Source organism: Protomyctophum parallelum (genome assembly GCF_964188405.1).
Source record: "Protomyctophum parallelum genome assembly, chromosome: 8".
Taxonomy (NCBI): Eukaryota; Metazoa; Chordata; class Actinopteri; order Myctophiformes; family Myctophidae; genus Protomyctophum; species Protomyctophum parallelum.
Window position 1 is genome coordinate 8,202,552 of NC_139703.1, and position 21,482 is coordinate 8,224,033.

General features: G+C 45.1%; 1 protein-coding gene across 4 annotated transcripts; it reads left to right on the forward strand.

The window, feature by feature from the left end:
- The first annotated feature begins 1,200 nt into the window (after positions 1-1,200).
- On the forward strand, positions 1,201-19,737 carry LOC310862776 (protein polybromo-1-like). Of its 4 annotated transcripts, none has more exons than XM_083770839.1 (30): positions 1,201-1,299; positions 1,902-2,055; positions 2,312-2,409; positions 2,764-2,911; positions 3,423-3,596; positions 4,096-4,212; positions 4,937-5,005; positions 5,114-5,212; positions 5,346-5,431; positions 6,322-6,407; positions 6,721-6,937; positions 7,842-7,983; positions 8,350-8,444; positions 8,568-8,841; positions 9,026-9,131; positions 9,273-9,469; positions 10,264-10,706; positions 11,204-11,415; positions 11,788-11,973; positions 12,098-12,255; positions 12,532-12,789; positions 12,970-13,115; positions 13,773-13,930; positions 15,441-15,624; positions 16,122-16,323; positions 16,800-17,001; positions 17,104-17,175; positions 17,290-17,342; positions 17,493-17,691; positions 19,209-19,737. In XM_083770839.1, exons 2-30 carry the CDS (start codon positions 1,912-1,914, stop codon positions 19,373-19,375), a joined length of 4,692 nt encoding a protein of 1,563 aa, XP_083626965.1. In that variant the 5' UTR covers positions 1,201-1,299; positions 1,902-1,911; the 3' UTR covers positions 19,376-19,737. The 4 variants fall into 4 exon arrangements, with proteins under 4 accessions (XP_083626965.1, XP_083626966.1, XP_083626967.1 ...); XM_083770840.1 differs by having other exon boundaries at positions 6,328-6,407; XM_083770841.1 differs by having other exon boundaries at positions 3,423-3,572.
- The last annotated feature ends 1,745 nt before the right edge of the window (positions 19,738-21,482 follow it).

A 21,482-nucleotide genomic window follows, 5' to 3' on the forward strand; every position in this document is an offset into this window, starting at 1 on the left:
TCACTGGAAGATGCATATTAATACATTAATAGGCCTACACAAAAATGTCAGTCAACAGTGGTGGACAGTAACAAAGTAAATTTTGCCTACTTGAATACTGTAGTCTACTCAATTAAAAATATTTTTAAGTACATTTTCTGTACTTTTCTTGAGTAGCCTATTTGTAATTTTGGATACATATCTTCTTACAATAAATACATAGAATCTTTATGTCAGGGGTGGGCAACTTGGCGATGTAGAGGGCCACTATATTTCCACACTCACTCCAGATAGACCACATTGTATATTACTGTTGTAGTGAAAATAGCCGATCTACAAGCTCAAAATGCGCCGCAGTACGACGAGTTGAGCTTGTAGATCAGCTAATTGTGCTATATTTGAATTATTTTTTAATTGGAATCCTGAAAAGTAACCTTTTTATTTAATTTCAAATGCATTTTGTTATAGTTATGTTAACTTTATGAACTAAATACAAATACATTGGACATAAAAAATTAATGTTCGGATATTAACCTGAGGGTCGCATTAAGTGACGGTGAGGGCCGCATGTGGCCCCCGGGCCACCAGTTGCCCATGTATGCTCTAGTTCATGTACTGTATCTCGAGAACACATGTTCGACAGACGACTTGCCTGCACGTCCTAGACGTCCCAGGGACTGACCATAAGTCTGGGGGAGAAGTTGGGGAGAAGTTGGGGAACCGTGCCCGGTGTCGAGTAGGCTACCTTATTTTTTATCTCTATGGCCCTAACAAATATTCTGATAACATCAGAATAAAAATAAATAAATAAACTTTAATCTATTCTGTGTTTGAAATGCTGAGGCGGCAAGCTACAGACTGACTTTGCATCCTTATGTCTCTCCCCACACTAGGGGCCCGCAGGGCTGAGACAATACAAAATAATTCTATTCAAAAGCTATACTGCTCACAAATATTAATTAGGCATATGCATGCATTTTTATACCTACATTTGATGTAGCCTATCATGTATGTCAATGTGGGGCAGTGTATTTTAGTTTAATAGATTTTCAGTTGGAAACGTCATGGGTTCATCAGGGGTAACTGAAATATTAGAGTGCCAGATATCAGATTCCAGGAAGTGGCACTGGATTACAGTGTCAACATAAAATTAGACCATTTATGGTAACGCATAGTACTTTTATTTTGAAATATATAAGACATCCAAACGGAAGTGATTGCAATACAGCTGCGAACTTGACGGTTTTATCCTTTCTCCCAAAAAATCGATAGATGATAGGCTTTTTTGGTGAGTCTTGTAACGTAGCGTAGTCACAAAAGGTAAGCGCCTAATAATGTCAAGTGTATAAAATGGATGTATATACACCCACGAGAATGTTAATTTGCTCAGCGTTGCGCTCATGGTTGCAGTGATGCCTTTGTGTCTCATCTTAAGATGATGCAGACAGCTAGCTGTTAACGCTAGCCATTAGCTGTCTGTCTCCTGCATTTACTGTGCAGAATGACGGTCAGCTGTGTTGCATGGTAGCTTTCTTCAGATCTATGCACACTGGGCTTGCAATAATCAATATTTAATTATTTATAGTTGCTAACATTTTCCAAGACCCTCGATTAAAATATTATTAGTCTGATGCTCTCTTCTTCAAATTGGCATCATTGGTCCTGATGCGGTTGAAGGATGGAATGACAGGTGATAACGTGATGAGAGTTGACAGGTGTCAACCGTCAAAAGACAATCCAGTCAGTGACCAATAGGCCTAGACAGTGAAAGCTGTTAATCCGTGGTGCTCAGGCAGGCAGTGCCACACACTTTTGGCAAATTGTCACATAAAAAATATAATTATCAGTGGTTTATATACTAGTTAAAAAATAATGTAATTGATGAATTGTTGTGATTAAATCAACGTATGTCTTTGCCTCAGGGGTTCTGCCATGGCCTTGAAAAGGAGAAGGACGACATCCCCATGTAGCAGTGTGAGTGGAGGAGATTTCGAAGACAGCCAGCCGTCATCATCATCAGTGTCTTTAGCAGGGAGGAAGAGGAGGAGACCATCAAACATTCCAACTGTTGATCCTGTAAATTGACATATTTTATGTTGTCTTTCTACATCTTGTGTTGGTGTAGAATAGATTTAGAATGTAGAAATGTCTCAATGTATTTCTTAAACCAGTAACCTATAGTTTAGGATGTACATCAAATAGTTTGGTCTGGATTGCTGTGTGCCATGAACTGTATAACACAATCAGAGATAGTTTGGTCTTTACCTTGCAGATTGCTGTGTGCCATGAACTGTATAACACAATCAGAGATAGTTTGGTCTTTACCTTGCAGATTGCTGTGTGCCATGAACTGTATAACACAATCAGAGATTACAAGGATGATCAGGGCAGGATGCTATGTGAGCTGTTCATCAGAGCCCCCAAGAGAAGGTGAATGGTAGAAAATAAATCTCTGCTGTCGGGAAGAAACCTCTTAACTCCAAATTGTTAATCTTTCAGGAAATGAAAATTATACGTTGTTTTTTTTAGGAAATTAAAATATATTTTCAAAACAAAGCAATACTGCCCCATCAAAGTTGGTGTTGTGAGTTTATATATTGTCAATTACTTGCATGAGAGGGGAAGCAGTGGTGGAGTTAGTTGCTTTATCAGACAGTTTGAGGGTCCAATGGAGTTACGAGGTTTTCTCCTAAACGTTCTTTACTAGGCCTATACTTTCCATTGGTTCAATATTTTTGAAACAACACACAGATGTAATTTACAAGTGTTCTTATTTCTTAAAAGGAATCAACCAGACTATTACCATGTGGTGTCTCAGCCTATCGACATGATGAAGATCCAGCAGAAACTCAAGATGGAGGAGTATGATGACGTGGAGCAACTCACAAACGATTTTCAGCTTTTATTTAACAACGCAAAGACTTATTACAAGGTAACAACCTTTGTAAAATAATTGGTTAATTGGCAACAGATGATATCGTAACTTAATGGTTGTGCTTGAAAAGTATTGCAATAAAGTAGAGTTATTCCGATACCGATACCGGTATCGGCTACTCGCGCCGATACCACCCTCAAGTACTCGTACTCGGTACTCGGAACCGGCCCGATACTTTGACCCGAGTACCGAAACATCCAATTGACACTAGGCTGAACGAATGCAACGGGAGCAAGTCTGACCCAATACTGCAGCAAATCACCAAAAACAGAGATCGATCCGCATCTATGAGAAAAAAGGGGTAAAATAAGTGGCTACTCAACAAAAATAAAAAGTACTCATATCGGTACTCGGTATCAGCGAGTACTAAAAATTAAAATACTTGTACTCGGTCTGAATTTTTTTTTATCGGGACAACTCTACAATAAAGTGTTACGATGAATAATATTAAATAAACAAGCAGCAGTTTATAGCTGATAAATGACGTCTTTACATTGTGTGTGTGTAGCCAGAGAGTCCCGAGTACAGGGCAGCCTGTAAATTATGGGACCTGTACCTGCGAACCAAGAATGAGTTTGTTCAGAGAGGGGATTATGACGAGGATGACGACGACGGGTATGATCCTCTAGATAATCCTGGAGGTTCAGCTGAGGACGAGGTGACTCACTCATTCATACATACTGTACGTACACTGTCACAGATAGTTGATGCATTGATTGTTGTACAACTCTTTATTTGCTACATTTTGTTTGTCATCCTGTGTTCAGTTCCTCTTGAAATGTGTAATACGGTAATAAAAGTCAGTGGATGGTCCCCCCCCCCCCACACACACACACACACAGACACAAACACACATACATGCGCAGTTGCGCGCACACAATCTTGTTTTTTCACGTTAAGCACTGAAGAACTATATACTTTTTGTACAATAAATATAGTGAAAATAGCCAATATAAGATCACAACATGTCACATCCTGAAGCGCTTGTATATCTGCTCTTTTAGCTATTTTTGGAAGTTTTTGAAACATTTTGACTATTACAAAAATATATACTGACCTATAAATGCGAGCCATTTGGTGCACCCCCCAAGGGTGGCCCGAACCCCAGGTTGGAAACCACGGATATAAGTGATATTTCCTCATATAAACGTTTTGGTTTTGATTTTGTTAAATTTTGACAGAATGCACCCACATGCTTGAAAGACGTTCTGGAGCAGATCCTGGATCACGTGTTGTGTTATGCTGAACCTTCTGGCCGTCTCCTCAGTGAGCTGTTCCAGAAGCTTCCCTCCAAAGTGGTATGTGTTCCATCTCTGCATTACTTAGTGGGAGTCCGGCAGCCGGGGTTATGGGGTGGGACATTTGGTACATAGTCTTTTTTTATTGGCCTAAAATATAGTCTATACATACATTCATGAATCCACTTGCTGACCGGCTGTCACTATTGGGCAATTTTTTTTATAGGGGTTTCTTGTGACCCTACCATTAACATCCTATGGCAGGCCAAAATGTCAAATTTTCCTTTTGCTTTAAGTAGCATGTGACATGCACAAAAGGCACTCATTGGGCTAAAAACGGCCATAGACGTCATGACAAATGTGATGAAGTCAGCACATTTTGGGCAGGCACACTTGGGCAAGTGGCTATATATGGCTGCTTTTAGCCCAAGGAGTGTTTTTTGTGCAAATCTAATGCTTGGAATGGATTCAGAATCATGAAAAACCCCTAGTTTGACACGTCACATGCTACTTAAAGCAAAAGGAAAGTTTGATTCTTTTTTGCCATAGGATGTTAATGGTAGGGTCACAAGAAACCCCTATTAAAAAAATTGCCCAATAGTGACAGCCGGTCAGCAAGTGGATTCATGAATGTATGTATATACACAATATTTTGGGCCAATCCAAAAGACTACATACCAAATGTCCCACTTTAAACAAAAGAAGCCTGTCGGCTGCCGGACTATAGTGGGAGTATGAGAATGAAGTAGCGTGGCTTTGACATGCAGGTTTGCTTTTTGTTCAGCAATACCCAGACTATTATGCGATCATTAAGGAACCGATAGATCTGAAAACCATCGCTCAAAAGATTCAGGTATGCCGTTGTGTTTTCTTCATTCTGGGTTGTGGATATGCGGCATGTTACATGAAGCAGCTTTTGAGAAATTGTATTCATTTAAATGTGTCTTGTGTTTTTTGCTAGATGAACCAGTACAGAAGTGTCAGTGCCATGGCTAAAGACATAGATCTACTGGTGAAGAATGCCAAAACATATAATGAGCCGGGATCACAGGTTTTTAAGGTAAAACGAGAATATATGATACATAATTTATGTGATATTAAGTATTAATAATAACTTAAGTACTAAGTAGTACAGTACATGTATATAAGGTCCAAAATACTTTGAGTGATGATAATCCACTTCTGTTTTGAAGGATTCAAACTCCATCAAAAGGATTTTTCAACAAAAAAGGGCTGACATGGAACATGCAGAACCCGTCAAGACCAGTATTCGTATCAGGTACCCTTTTCACATTGGAAAGCAATGCATGAGAAATATGTACATGTGTGTGTGTGTGTGTGTGTGTGTGTGTGTGTGTGTGTGTGTGTGTGTGTGTGTGTGTGTGTGTGTGTGTGTGTGTGTGTGTGTGTGTGTGTGTGTGTGTGTGTGTGTGTGTGTGTGTGTGTGTGTGTGTAGAGCCTGCCTACTAAAATAACTGTATCCAGTAGTGTAGTACTCAAGTCCGGTCTTGGTCTCAAGTCCACATTTCATTTAGGCATCTCGTCTCGGGCTCGCCCATAATTTGACTCGGTCTTGACTCGGTTTCGGACCAAGGGACTCTTCCCCCTCACCGAGTCCACTCGAGTCACTACAATGCAATGAGTCACCAACCTCAGACTTGGTTTTGACTTGGACTCACTTTAGGTGGACTCAACTAGCACTAGGACACTAGCATCCAGTCATTTCCACATGCATACTGTGTATGGTACATCAGTGGTGAAGCCTAGTTGTTTGCAGAGTATAGACTGCGGTTATCGGTATTCCCTCCCATGTGCACGCACATAACATGCGTGCACAAAAGCCAGTTGGGACGCTTAGCAGGCCCGGCCTAGACGCATTATATTCTCAAACTTTCGCAGAGGCCAGACAGCGACCATAGCGTCTATACATAGACTACACCCCTTCCGTACATGGACACATGGACCGTTTCAATATCCGATGTTACTCTCTAGACCGGATAGGCAACTTGGCAACAGCAAATTGATCCTTGTGTATGATGGAGGATATTGCAGTGTTTCTTATTGTGATGAACAATATTAAATGATAATTGTCCCATCTCTCTCTTTCTATCTCTCTCCCTCTTTCTCTCTCCCTCTCTCTCTCTCTCTCTCTCCCTCTCTCTCTCTAAGGAACAGAAGGTCAGCACAGGGAGACCGCCTCTCAGCGATCACCAATGCACTCCAGTATGAGAGTGACGACGAAGGAATTCTCTCTGGTATAGCTTTTGTTCCTTATTTTTGGCATCTGTATAACAGACAAGTACAGTACAGTCCGTCACTGGATATTTATATAAAGATGTTGTGTACAACATATCCCTCCTGTCTCAACCTTGTCAACGAGGAAAGCCACAATGCGACAACAACCGCATAGCGAGTAGTACTAGTACATGGTCCATTCTGTGTGGCTCAGGGTCGGTGCACTACGACGAAGAGTCCGAGGCAGAGAGTCTGCACTCCAGGACAGTAGTAGTACAGTAGTAGTAGTAGTACAGTAGCAGTACAGTACATGGTCCATTCTGTGTCGCTCAGGGTCGGTGCATTACGACGAAGGGGAGTCCGAGGCAGAGAGTCTGCACTCCAGCATGGACATGAGCAACCCCATCTTCCAGCTGTATGAAGCGGTGCGGGGCGGCAGGAACAGCCAAGGCCAGCTGTTCTCTGAGCCTTTCCTGCAGCTTCCCTCCAGGAAGGACTACCCGGACTACTACCAGCAGATCAGCCAGCCCGTTTGCCTCTATCAGATCAGGTAGGAACTACAATGCTGTTTCACATCAGCCAGCCCGTTTGCCTCTATCAGATCAGGTATAGGAACTACAATGCTGTTTCACATCAGCCAGCCTGTTTGCCTCTATCAGATCAGGTATAGGAACTACAATGCTGTTTCACATCAGCCAGCCCGTTTGCCTCTATCAGATCAGGTAGGAACTACAATGCTGTTTCACATCAGCCAGCCCGTTTGCCTCTATCAGATCAGGTATAGGAACTACAATGCTGTTTCACATCAGCCAGCCCGTTTGCCTCTATCAGATCAGGTATAGGAACTACAATGCTGTTTCACAAACGGAGGGTCACCATTGTGTGATATAAAAAAGCCAGGCTACAGCATCGGGATCGCGGACCAATTTTTTATAGGTCGTGACCTTTAGTTTTTGTTTCCTACATTTTGTTTTTAATTATTATTATTTCAAAAATCCCCCCCCCCAAAACTGTACTAACAAAAACTGTATACTACACTTCATTATACCGTACTGTGCAGTAAATTGTTTCACCTAACCAACAATGAACATAGCACTGTACAAGTGGATATTTGGAACCGATTAATGTTAGAAGCACAATATTAATGGATATAATTATTTGTATATGTATTTGTCTATTGTCCACTGCCTTCTGTGAATTAGATCAATCCAGCGATGAAAACCATTCTAGTCAACAATGTAAAACTCGGCCTGTCAATTCTGATATTCAAACTACATACCGGTGCTAGTTAGTTTTTAGTTTAGTTCCTTATTGTTTTTTTTGCTTTTTGTTTCAACATGATTCTCTGTGTTTATTTTTCGTCCCCATGGCATCATCAGACACACACACATACTGTACAATACGGTATTTCTGTCCCCTCCTTCCCAAATGTGAGAGCCCGTAATTCCCCACAGGAACAAGATGAAGAGCAATGAGTATGAGAGTGTGGAGCACCTTGACGCGGATCTGACGCTGATGTTTGAGAACGCCAAACGCTACAACATGCCTCACTCCTCCATCTACAAGCGGGCACTCAAACTCCAGCACGTTCAGCAGGTCAGTTCCTACCGTGGAAAGCATCCCTTTAAAGTCCGAGATGGTGTTCATATTTTGTTGCTGACGGTCGGGTAGAAGAAACCTGTCCAAAACTGTTACTTATAAGGACATGGAAGAAGAACCTGTGTTCCTATGGATCTAATGTAGTCATTGTTAGGTCACAAGCTCTTGTTAATACTTTTAATCTGTTCAATACAACCTGTCGACGGTTGTGAGGTTCTATGCAAGAATGTGTTTGAGAATGAAGTTTGTGTGATACGGTTTTGATCTTGTGTCTGTTTCCTGTGTGGCTGAAGGTTATAACGGGCCACAGACGAGCAAAGGTTTGCATTTATTTTATTTACATTATACGTTATCTCCATCTAGCTGAAGAAAAAGGAACTCTTACAGAGAGATGACGATGACGGGGATAGCATGCTCTCCTCTACCACGTCTGACACTGGCAGCTTGAAGAGAAAAAGGTAGACCCGCTTGCCTCTATAGTAGCCCTCCTTGCTTCCCCTCTGTTTCCTTCCTTTCCGGGTAAAGAAAAGATGAACTTGTTTGACGTGTTTCTTGTTGATCTCTTGTCCAACCATTTGAAGCCACAAGAAGAACACAAAGAAGAACCGCATGAAGGTTCTTTTCAACGCCGTGACCGAGGCACGGCTGAGCGGTCGCAGACTCTGTGAACTCTTCATGGTCAAGCCCTCCAAGAAGGACTACCCTGACTATTACAAGGTCATCCTGGAGCCCATGGACCTGAGGATGATCGAGTACAACATCCGGTCGGAGAAGTACGTGACGGAGGAAAACATGATGGACGACTTCAGGCTCATGTTTCGCAATGCACGGCACTACAACGAGGAAGGCTCCCAGGTATAGCAGCCCTGTTTATTATCTGTTAAGCAAAGCATTGAGTCTGTAAAAGACTATTGTTTTTAAATGTCTTCTTGTTATTATTATTATAGAGTAGCTGTGAATTGGGATATTGATTATAGCTATGAGAGATTTACGCATCAACCAAATGCCCTTTGCTATGAACATATTGTCCCTATTCTAGGTCTATAATGATGCTGAGATCCTGGACAAAGTTTTGAAGGACAGACGCAGGGAACTTGGCCCAGTGACTGATGATGACGACATGATGTCCCCTAAGTTAAAAATAAGTATGTTCCCACTCTAGGCAAGCAGTTGTTCAGATTAACCTTGCAGATACGTCAAAACAGGGGTCTGAGACCAACAATTGAGCTGCGTCTCAAAATTCACTGACTATTATTTATTATAACTCACGCACACTTTGATTGCAGGGAAGAACAGTATTCCTTTGAAGAAGTCCAAGTACCTGACCCCCTTACAGCAGAAGTTGAGCGAGCTGTACGAGGCGGTCAAGACCTACACGGACAAGCGAGGCCGCCGACTCAGCACCATCTTCCTGCGTCTGCCGTCCCGCGCGGAGCTGCCCGACTACTACGTCGCCATCAAGAAACCGCTGGACATGGAGAAGGCATGGGTTCAAGTTCTCAGTCATTTGGATTCCATAGGAGCCCGCGTGTCTTCTGTGAAACCATGCCGCACACCGAAAATAGCAGATCTACAAGCTCACAACGAGTATTTTAAGTGATCAAACTAGCAATAGAATACAAGTTTAGAAACATCTTCCAGAAAGACGAATGGTCTCAGAAATGTCATAAAAGCAATGGTTAATGCCTCAAAGCTGTGATTTTCTTTGTCGGCTGGCCGGCTGTTATGTGTAGAACAGCAGCAACACAGGTCTTTTTTTTTGTTGATATTTTTATTAGAAGTTATCAGTATATAGTGTCATTTCAATCACATCATATATACAATAGTGTTATTAAGATATACATGGAACACAACAGACATCAGAAAGTAATACAATAAAAAGTGCAAAAAGAACATGGTACAAAATATAACATTTTTTAAAGGTATATTCAGTGATTTCACTTAATTCAAATATCACTTATTTTATGTTTTGTTGTGATAATCCTCCCTACTATAGAGTGTGCTGACCATATAAGGAGTTCCTCCCTGTCCCCAGTTAACCCCTGGGGGTCAAAAAACCTTAGGTTTCGTTTTTGACTCTCTATCCTGATTGGACGAAAGGCTGGGTCCCACAGCCAAAAACGAAACCTAAGGTTTTTTGAGTGAAATCACTGAATATACCTTTAAAGAAATAAAATAAATAGACATAAAAAATAAGAACACATAGAAAGAGGGGAAAGTACATGTTCAGTTCAGGAGATTTTATTTTCGCTTTTATTCCCACGATGGTAAAACAAGGTGAAGAGCCACATGCTGTCCAACAAGTACCAGGACGTGGACGCGCTGGTGGAGGACCTGGTCCTCATGTTCAACAACGCCTGCACGTACAACGAGCCGCAGTCCCTGATCTACCGCGACGCCCTGGTGCTCCACCGCGTGCTGCTGGAGACGCGGCGCGACCTGGAGGTGGGCGAGGACGCCCACGTGCCCGACGTGGCGCGCCTCATCCAGGAGCTGGTGCGCAGCCTGTTCGTGTCCGTGCTGGGCCACCAGGACGACGAGGGCCGCTGCTACAGCGACTCGCTGGCCGAGATCCCCGCGCTGGACCCCGGCAGCCCCGACAGGCCTCGGCTCAACTTCGAGGTCATCAGGGCCAACGTGGACCGAGGCCGCTACAAGAGGCTCGACGTGTTCCAGGACCACATGTTTGAGGTGCTGGAGAAAGCCCGGCGGCTGCACAGGTAAGACTGTTAGTATACCCCGACTGTCCAGGGGACGTGCAGAGAGTGGGGCAGGGGCTCACATCCTGTTAGAGGGCACTTTTAGACAAAAATAGCGAAAATAGCAGATCTACAAGCTCACTACGATCAGCTATTTTCGGGGCGCAAACCCAGCAATCTTTAGCTAGTGGAGATGCGGTGTAACGACCTGGATTTCTAAACACATTTGTTCAATGTAAAATGCTGCGTTCAAGTTCAGGAGACTTTCACCATGTAGTGAATGCTGCATTCGTGGTCTGGAGAGGGCAGTTGTTTTACAGGCAGGTAAAAGGGCAGGGGCTGAAGCCCCCTTTGATGTATATGTGTGCACGTCCCTGCAACTGTCAGGGACGTGCACTTTCCTGAACCTGAGAAGTTGTAAAGGTGCCATATGAACTTTAAAAGGGTAGGCCTCCCGCGCTCATTACATGACATGATACAGCGGTTGACTGAGTGTCACACCCCTGTCTTTATTTCAGGACGGACTCTGAGATCTTCGAGGACGCTGTGGAACTGCAGCAGTTCTTCATCCGCATCAGGGACGAGCTGTGCAAGAACGGAGAGATCCTGCTCTCCCCGGCACTCAGCTACACGTCCAAACACCTGCACGGAGACGTGGAGAAAGAGAAGAAAGGGAAACTCCCCAAGGAGTACGAGGAGGACAAGCTCAAGAGGGAGGAAGAGAAAAAAGGTAGGTACCGGTACGCAGCTGCTGTTGATAACATACTTACCCTTTGGTAAACCCATGTTAGTGGGAAGTATATTTATTCTTGTAAGTAGCCTTGCCGAGCCATGGGGCCCATAGGGCAGGAGCCTATCTCCTGTTTCTGTAGCGAGAGGCAGCTTGATGTACAAGTACACCCCCTGGACATGACGCTAGTATGTCGCAGGGACCCCCCGATTGATGCTGAGTATCAAGCAGGGAGGCACTGGGTCCCATGTTTAGTCTTTGGTATGACCCGGCTGGGGACTTGAACCCCGACCTCCCAGTCTCAGGGCGGACACTCTAACCACAAGGCCACTGAGCTGGTTTCTACTCGGCGTGTTGTGAATTAATTTCCAGAAGCTGAGAAAGGCGACGACTCTGTTGGGGGCGTGTGGCAGTCAGGCCTGCAACGCAACTACAGCCAGGACTGCAGCTTCAAGGACAACATGTACCACGTGGGAGATTACGTCTACGTTGAGCCTGCAGAGCCCAAACTCCAGCCGCACATCATCTGCATAGAACGCCTTTGGCAAGACGATGCTGGTCAGTCCCTCTTTAACAACATTACACATTTACCCAAACAATCCAAAAAATGTCTGTTAAAAAACTACTACCGGCAGCATTGAACTCAAGGCAGACCGTTTCTCTTCACGTATTCTAATTCCAGGTGAGAAGTGGTTGTACGGTTGCTGGTTCTACAGGCCAAACGAAACTTTCCATCTCGCTACACGCAAGTTCCTTCAGAAGGAAGTTTTTAAGAGTGACTATTTCAACAAAGCTCCCGTCAGCAAGATCCTGGGCAAGTGTGTGGTCATGTTTGTGAAGGTTTGTGTGGCATGCTTTCTCCTTTTTCAAGTAAAAAAAATAAATAAGAGCCTGTCTGCTTTGATGAATTGAAAATGGAGGACCCTTATGTAAACAAGTCTTAGTGCTTTTTCTGGTTTTATCAATTTTTATTGACCTGTACTTTCCTTGAACTGTACCCATTCTGCAAACTTTTAACTAATAACAATATTAATAACTAATTAATAACATTTTCAATCAATCAATCAATCAATCAATGTTCAGCATTGAGCTGCTATTTGCCTGGCTGGCTTGCAGGACTACTTCAAACTTCATCCAGATGGCTTCAGGGCTGAGGACGTCTACGTCTGTGAGTCACGCTACTCTGCCAAGGCCAAGGCCTTCAAGAAGATCAAGATGTGGACCATGCCCCTGAGCTCCGTCAGGTTTGTTCCCAGAGAGGTGCCGCTGCCTGTGGTCCGCGTGGCTTCCATGTTCGCCACCAAACACCAGGACAAGCCCCCGGAGCTGACCGACGACACCAAAGTGGAAGTGACAGATGTCTGTGTCGATAAGGTACGCTTCTGAGCGTCTAAAGGTATAGAATCGTCCATGTCTGCCTTGAGTCCATGTAGAAAATGTACGAAATGCACATCAACAAATATAGAGAATCCTATGGTGTGTGTGTGTGTGTGTGTGTGTGTGTGTGTGTGTGTGTGTGTGTGTGTGCGTGCGTGCGTGCTTGCACGAGCCCAGGAGAGGGAGAATGTACCCTTTGATATGACCAATGGAGAGCCAGGCTGTCAATACTATGAGCAGCTCTGTTACAACAACCATTGGCTTAAAGTGGGAGACTGCGTCTACATCGGATCCCATGGACTGGCACGCCACCGAGTGGGCAGGTAGGATCCCATGGACTGGCACGCCACCGAGTGGGCAGGTAGGATCCCATGGACTGGCACGCCACCGAGTGGGCAGGTAGGATCCCATGGACTGGCACGCCACCGAGTGGGCAGGTAGAGAAGATTGTGTGTTGCAGAGAGAGATGGTAAATGGTAGATGGTAGATGAAGCAGGACTACATTGTGTAAACCTGTGTTGCAGATTAAACTTTTTCATAGATTTCATAGATCCCGGTAGTTGAATTCATGCTGATGTGTATTTTCAGATAGTTAACCTTTTAAACCCTCAATATTTAGTCAATCTTACTATTGGCTTTATACTTTTTTTCCTTCTTAACTCTCTGAAAAATGGCAAATCTACAAGCTCACAACGCCTCGCGTGAGCATAGTGTGAGCCATTGTGAGCTTGTAGATCTGCTTTTTTCGGCTAATGTTCCCCATCACACAAAGATGTGGTGGTTCCTATAGTAACTCTGAGGACCCACTAGGGGTCCCGGACGCCCAGTTGAAGACCCCTGCCTTACTATAATTAATTATGAATATATACTGTAAAAAGCTTGCTCGAAGAAGGGCTAGAAAATCATCATTCTCAGTGGCTCCCTAATAGTGAAGGCCATACATATCATATCATCACAACAATGTTTGTTCTTCTGAACAGGATTGAGAAGATGTGGGTTCGAGACGGACCAGCGTACTTCTTCGGGCCCATCTTCATTCACCCGGAGGAAACGGAGCACGAGCCCACTAAGATGTTCTACAAGAAAGAGGTTTTCCTAAGCAACCTGGAGGAGGCCTGCCCCATGACCTGCATCATAGGTGTCCCCCTCATGTCCCCTTCACGTCCCCCTCATGTCCCATAGGTGTCCCCCTCACGTCCCCCTCATGTCCCATAGGTGTCCCCCTCACGTCCCCCTCATGTCCCATAGGTGTCCCCCTCACGTCCCCCTCATGTCCCATAGGTGTCCCCCTCACGTCCCCCTCATGTCCCATAGGTGTCCCCCTCACGTCCCCCTCATGTCCCCCTCATGTCCCCCTCATGTCCCATAGGTGTCCCCCTCATGTCCCATAGGTGTCCCCCTCATGTTCCCTTCACGTCCCCCTCATGTCCCATAGGTGTCCCCCTCATGTCCCCCTCATGTCCCCCTCATGTCCCCCTCATGTCCCATAGGTGTCCCCCTCATGTCCCATAGGTGTCCCCCTCATGTCCCATAGGTGTCCCCCTCATGTCCCATAGGTGTCCCCCTCATGTCCCCCTCATGTCCCATAGGTGTCCCCCTCACGTCCCCCTCATGTCCCATAGGTGTCCCCCTCACGTCCCCCTCATGTCCCATAGGTGTCCCCCTCACGTCCCCCTCATGTCCCCCTCACGTCCCCCTCATGTCCCATAGGTGTCCCCCTCATGTCCCCCTCATGTCCCCCTCACGTCCCCCTCATGTCCCCCTCACGTCCCCCTCATGTCCCATAGGTGTCCCCCTCACGTCCCCCTCATGTCCCCCTCACGTCCCCCTCATGTCCCATAGGTGTCCCCCTCATGTCCCCCTCATGTCCCCCTCATGTCCCATAGGTGTCCCCCTCATGTCCCCCTCACGTCCCCCTCATGTCCCATAGGTGTCCCCCTCATGTCCCCCTCACGTCCCCCTCATGTCCCATAGGTGTCCCCCTCATGTCCCCCTCATGTTCCCTTCACGTCCCCCTCATGTCCCATAGGTGTCCCCCTCATGTTCCCTTCACGTCCCCCTCATGTGCCATAGGTGTCCCCCTCATGTCCCCTTCATGTCCCCCTCATGTCCCATAGGTGTCCCCCTCATGTCCCCTTCATGTCCCCCTCATGTCCCATAGGTGTCCCCCTCATGTCCCCTTCATGTCCCCCTCATGTCCCCTTCATGTCCCCCTCATGTCCCCTTCATGTCCCCCTCATGTCCCATAGGTGTCCCCCTCATGTCCCCTTCATGTCCCCCTCATGTCCCCTTCACGCCCCCCTCATGTCCCATTGGTGTCCCCCTCATGTCCCCTTCACGTCCCCCTCATGTCCCATAGGTGTCCCCCTCATGTCCCCTTCACGCCCCCCTCATGTCCCATAGGTGTCCCCCTCATGTGCCATAGGTGTCCCCCTCATGTCCCCTTCACGTCCCCCTCATGTCCCATAGGTGTCCCCCTCATGTCCCCTCCACGCCCCCCTCATGTCCCATAGGTGTCCCCCTCATGTCCCTCTGAAGTGAAGAATGCATTTACTCTAGTTTGAATGTTCATGTGTGTTGGCTCAGTGCCACATTTGACACATTTGTGTTTTTTTTTTCTTTTTCATTTTCTCTTTTGGTTCACACAGGCAAATGCTCAGTGTCTTCTTTCAAGGACTATCTGTCATGCCGACCGACTGAAGTGCCCGAAGAGGACATCCTGCTGTGCGAGAGTCGCTACATTGAGAGCGAGAAGCAGATGAAGAAGTTCAAGGGCCTTAAGCGCTTCTCTCTCTCTGCGAAGGTGGTGGAAGATGAGGTCTACTATTTTAGGTGAGCACCCTGCACACGCTTAAGCTAAACGTTTATAGGTGTCACTGCTGGCCGGAAGAAATCTAAACAAACTCGCCATCCTGTCAGAATTGCGTTGGGCTGAAGGTACCGTATCACAAAGTTCCCATAGCTCAATTTGATCCAGAACTTAAAGCATCTTTACAAGTTGTGGTGTAGGTTTAATTCCTGGCTCCTCCTGTCCTGTTGATATTCTGTGTCTCTAAGACTCTTTGATTTGTTATCAATAAAATAAATAGTAAAAAAAAATATATATATAATAATAATAATACATATAATTCCTATAGAGCATTTCTTGGTACTCAAAGTCGCTTTACAACAGAACAAATAAAAGAAACAACTTTATTTATAGAGAATAAAACAAGGCAGAATGAATTAGGCGAGGAAAGCGAGTCTGAAAAGGTGGGTGAACAGGGCAAGGGTGGGGGCGGCTTCGATGGTGTTTGTGACATGGCGTTTGACATGCGTTTCACACACAGGAAGCTCATCGTGCCCCAGAAAGAGCCGTCTCCTCTGCTGAACAAGAAGATCGAGGAGCTGGAGGCCAAGTTCGCCGACATGACCGACGAGGAACTGGAGGACCTCGGCGAGGACGACGGCGAGGTCGGGGAGCGATCCCTCCCTCAGCTGCAAACCGCCTTGTCTACCGACATGGAGGTCATGCCTTACACTCCTCCACAGGTCAGGCCTGTGGATTTGTTACTTGTGATGTAAAGAAAAAAGCCATACTCAAGCCTACAAGCTGATGTATAAATGGCAAGGTTATTATAGTTAACTAAAAGCAACAAAAAAAACTAACATGTTTAAAACATTTTCGTTAACTGAACTAAACTAGAAAAGGAAAAGAAAAACGATAACTAACTGAAACTGTATTGCGTGTTTACAAAACTAACTAAAACGAACTGAAATGATAGACAAAATGCGCTTAGTTTTATTTTTGGTCAATTTATTTATAAGCTTAATCTGTATTGTAACTGAATATATATATTTTGTAATTCTTGAGTTTTTATTACACCATACTTACTCTGGCCCTTTTCAATCCTGCACCTGACTTATTTATCAGGTGCAGGGTTGAAAACTAAAACTAAACGTCACAAAAATCGAAACTAGCAAACCCACTTTTTTAAATCTCCCTCTCACATCGTCTTGGCCACTAGACAACACCGAAGTCCATAAAGGGCCTCACGAAGAAAGAGGGCTCCAAGCGAAAGATCAACATGAGTGGCTACATCCTCTTCAGCAGTGAAATGAGGGCCGTCATCAAGGCCCGGAATCCAGACTTCTCCTTTGGTGAGCTGAGCCGCTTGGTGGGAACAGAGTGGAGGACCCTGGAGGGAACCAAGAAGGCGGAGTATGAAGGTGAGCAGAGAGTTCTTTTAAACACAGGCTATTCCAATTCTAATTGTATTGGGATTTTAGTTTGTATAATTAATACGTACCTGTGTGTGTTTCTGTTTGCAGAGAGAGCAGCTAAAGTGGCCGAGCAGCAGGAGCGTGAGAGGGCAGCCCAGTATCAGGCTTCGCCAAGAGCAGGTACCCCAGTAGGGGCACTGATGGGTGTGGGGCCTCCACCAACCCCCATGGGGATACAAGGGGGTAGAGTCTAGGTTATTTTAAGACAGTGTTTAATGCTAAATGTCTTCACAGGGGTCAGTGGCATGGGAGGTACTCCTGGGACAGGACACAACCCCGTACCAAAGGTAATCTCTTTTCCTATTTAGCAAAGTTATCTGGACAGAGTGGAGGACAAAAAAACCCCACTAAATGGCTTCTTGTGAACGTTGAGAATCAGTTGTTCTAACAGCATCGTGTGCCCTCTGAGATGAATGAATGAACATGTGTTTCTCCAGCCGGGTATGATGGCTCCTCCCCCATACCCAGGACAAGGCCAGCCGGGGCACCCTGCTCTGCAACAACCCTCAACCCCTATGTTTGTGTCTCCGCCTCCCAAGCCCGCGCGCCTCCTCCACTCTGAGGCTTACCTGAAATACATCGAGGGTCTCTCTGCCCAGTCCAGCACCGTTAGCAAGTGGGATCAAACCCTATCAGGTAGATTATTGTTTTTTTGTGAAAGGTGAAACCCGACAAACATCTACTTGTGAAATGTAGACGACGGTTGGCCGCCACCTAGTCGTGATTGGCTGCTTCTAGCCGATTGGGACGGCAAAGCGGCCTCTGGGCAATGGGAAGGAAAGGGGAGAGGCATATATCCCTGGCAGCCACGCAGACTGCAGACCAACACACTCTCTGAGACAGTGCAGACCAACACACTCTCTGAGACAGTGCAGAGCAACGCACTCTCTGAGACAGTGCAGAGCAACGCACTCTCTGAGACAGTGCAGACCAACACACTCTCTGAGACAGTGCAGAGCAACACTCTCTGAGACAGTGCAGAGCAACGCACTCTCTGAGACAGTGCAGAGCAACGCACTCTCTGAGACAGTGCAGAGCAACGCACTCTCTGAGACAGTGCAGACCAACACACTCTCTGAGACAGTGCAGAGCAACACTCTCTGAGACAGTGCAGAGCAACGCACTCTCTGAGACAGTGCAGAGCAACGCACTCTCTGAGACAGTGCAGAGCAACACACTCTCTGAGACAGTGCAGACCAACACACTCTCTGAGACGGTGCAGAGCAACGCACTCTCTGAGACAGTGCAGAGCAACGCACTCTCTGAGACAGTGCAGACCAACACACTCTCTGAGACAGTGCAGAGCAACGCACTCTCTGAGACAGTGCAGACCAACACACTCTCTGAGACAGTGCAGAGCAACGCAGCAGACTGCAGACCAACACTCTCTGAGACAGTGCAGAGCAACGCAGCAGACAACATGATCACTCAGTCACACTCACGGGTTGACGGAGAAGACACGTTTGCAATGTTCTAACGTCACTCGATATAACTTCAAACCAAAAGTGGCTGCATAAACTAAAATAATAATAATAATACTAATATGGGGGGGAACACGAACACAACCTAGACAGCGCACGCAAACGGCCGCGAAGCGCGAGATTGTGACACACAAACATACACGTTACTACAATAATAATCATACAAAGTCCCAATTCCTGTTCAGCTTCAGGCTTTAGATTTATTGATATAATGTCTCAGTGTAATAGGCCTTTTATGTGACATGACACCTAAAACAAATAACTAGAACATGAACAAACATAAAGCTTAAATGTGGCACAATACAATTCTTGTAAATGTGGTTTTATTTTATTTTAACATGAATGGATAGGGCGTTGAGGTGTGTATATATAAATAATAAATATATCATGACAAATACCGCAAAGGAGTGAGGAGTCTGTCTAGGTCCAGGACCACATTATTTAAAAAAAAATGTTGCTTTTTCTGCCTTTATTGATAGTAGTTTGAAAGTAGACTGACAGGAAATGGGGAGAGAGATGGGGGGGGGGAAGACACGCGGCAAAGGCTGTCGGGATCGGGAGTCGAACCCGCGGCACGCCGTCAGACTGGCTCAGCAGCCTAGGTGGCCGGACGGTTGAGCTGACCGTCTGGGCCCCAGGAACACATTATTAACACGTTTCTGTTGCTTGCAGCTCGGAAGAAAGATGTGCGTCTGACCAAGGAGCAGGAGAGCAGGCTGCCGTCCCATTGGCTGAAGAGTAAAGGGGCCCACAACACCATGGCGGACGCTCTGTGGCGGCTCCGTGACCTGATGCTGCGAGACACGCTCAACGTCCGACACGCACACAACCTACAGTAGCCCAGAACACAACCTACAGTAGCCCAGCGCCAGCAGCTCATGTTAGTCCGAGCCTCTGGTCCTTAGAGGCCTGTCAGACAGGAAAGGGTCAAGCTCTATAAAAGTGTTTATTTCGTGCTGTCAGAAAATGTGTGTTTGTAATCAATCATCATACAAGCCGTGTCCCCCTGTGTTTATGCCTTTTTCTTCAAACTTACATATTGTTCCAAGTGCATTATTGTTATTATGACTGTCATTTTTGTGATAGACGAATGTGTTGAAGTTGTCTCGTCTGTGTTCATTCAGACAGAGTTGACGTCCTAGAGTGATGATTTACATTTGCCACCTGGCTTGTATGAAAAATAAATGAGAAGGTTGTGGAATGATTCGCACAGTCTTGGGTTTGATTATATTTTCTCTTTTTATTATTTGTTTTTGGGCTTTTATAGGACAGCAGACTGACAGGAAAAAGGGAGAGAGAGAGATGGGGGAGTGACACCATAGGAGTGACACGCAGCAAAGGTTGTCTGGATCAGGATTCAACGCGGCCCTGGACAGTTTGGTATTTTATCAGAGGTTGAACAAGTCAAGACATTCTTTACTTTAGTGACTAAAGTGTAATAATCTTTATTGTCCCGAAGGATATTCGTCTTCACAGTCTGTTCAAACACCCACATCAAAAACAACACATAGCATGATGAATTGAACAATGTGGACCCTGTTGTAAACAAGTGTAATGCTTAATTGGGTCGTCCACTCACAGTTAACAGTCTTTGTATTGAGTTTGTGCTTAAAATGTACTGTAAATTCTACAAACTGTTAATACATATTTCAATCAATCAATCAATCACATAACACCAAGACAATTAAAAAATGTTACTGTGAGGTCCCAACAGTATACAGAACTATATCCTATCGGCGGGGCAGTTTGTTTAATGCTGCGATGGCTGAGGGAACTAGTAAACTCCTACTAAAACGGACCTTTTTCGATGGCAAGGTATCTTTGTCCAGATGGCATGAGGTTAAAGAAGCGATACAGGGGATGATCATCATGTCATTTCATATTGAAAGTGCTAGCCGTGTGAAGTGTAAGTAAAGAATGTCTTGGCTTGATTAGAATGTCATGTTCTAATATTCTAGTTACAGTCCTACTTAATATTTGATATTTAACTATAACTTGATGCCCAGCTGGTATTTCAGTTCCCATAAGAGTTTCAAACTTTCATCGATACACTAAACTAAGAGACATGATAAATTAGACTGTAATTCAGTGGAAATTGTAGAGAGAGAGGAGAAACATCAACATTACAGAAAACTGAGCATTCAACCAATAGAAGAAGTAAGTCGGGAGTGACTTAATTATTGTTGGTATCAGCCGCTAACACGCCGTGTTAACAGTCTGTCCCCGTGTTACTGCCCTTTCCACACAAGGATGTTTGATCTCGTCAAACTGAAACTGAAATACCTGTCGCAGTGGCATAATTTACTCCCCTGTTTTTGTTAGTTGTGTAAAGACAAGAGATTAGTAATGTGGGTGGATGATTTCCATGAAACCATGTGGTTTCAAGAGAATAACCGTCCGATACACAGCTCAGCATATTTCCTGTCAGTAGCCTACTCAGTAGGCTGGGGGTGCAAAACCCAAACTCAACTGTACTACACCATGCCATACATATTAAGGATATGACCGAACTCATATAGCTAGTGGCAAACACATGCTAATATACTTATATTAGCTTCAATTAGCTTCAATACATTTTATAAGATTTAAGATACATTCATGACCTTAACCATTAACCATGTTCTACCAGTTACTCAACGTCCTGCTATAGTGGAGCGGGATGGGAGGTGTTGTTCAAGATGAATTGTGTTTTATGACTGCCCTTTCCACACAAGGACAGATTGATCTCGTCAAACTGAAACTGAAATACCTGTCGCTCTTTACACAACTGTTAGTTGTTAGAGATAAGAAATGTGGGTGGATGATTTGATTTCCATGAAACCATGTGGTTTCAAGAGAATAACCGTTCGATACTGTACACAGCTCAGCATATTTCCTGTCAGTAGGCTGGGGTGCAAAACCCAAACTCAAACCGAATTGGTTACCACTACTCTGTCAGACACATTT

What these genes read in the sequence shown, in the direction of transcription:
- LOC310862776 (XM_083770839.1), top strand. Translation starts at nt 1,912, where the DNA reads ATGGCCTTGAAAAGGAGAAGGACGACATCCCCATGTAGCAGTGTGAGT. An exon ending in CTCACTCATTCATACATACT is followed by an intron (nt 3,597 to 4,095) that starts GTACGTACACTG and finishes AAATTTTGACAG; the next exon opens with AATGCACCCACATGCTTGAA. An exon ending in TCAGGCTTCGCCAAGAGCAG is followed by an intron (nt 17,176 to 17,289) that starts GTACCCCAGTAG and finishes ATGTCTTCACAG; the next exon opens with GGGTCAGTGGCATGGGAGGT.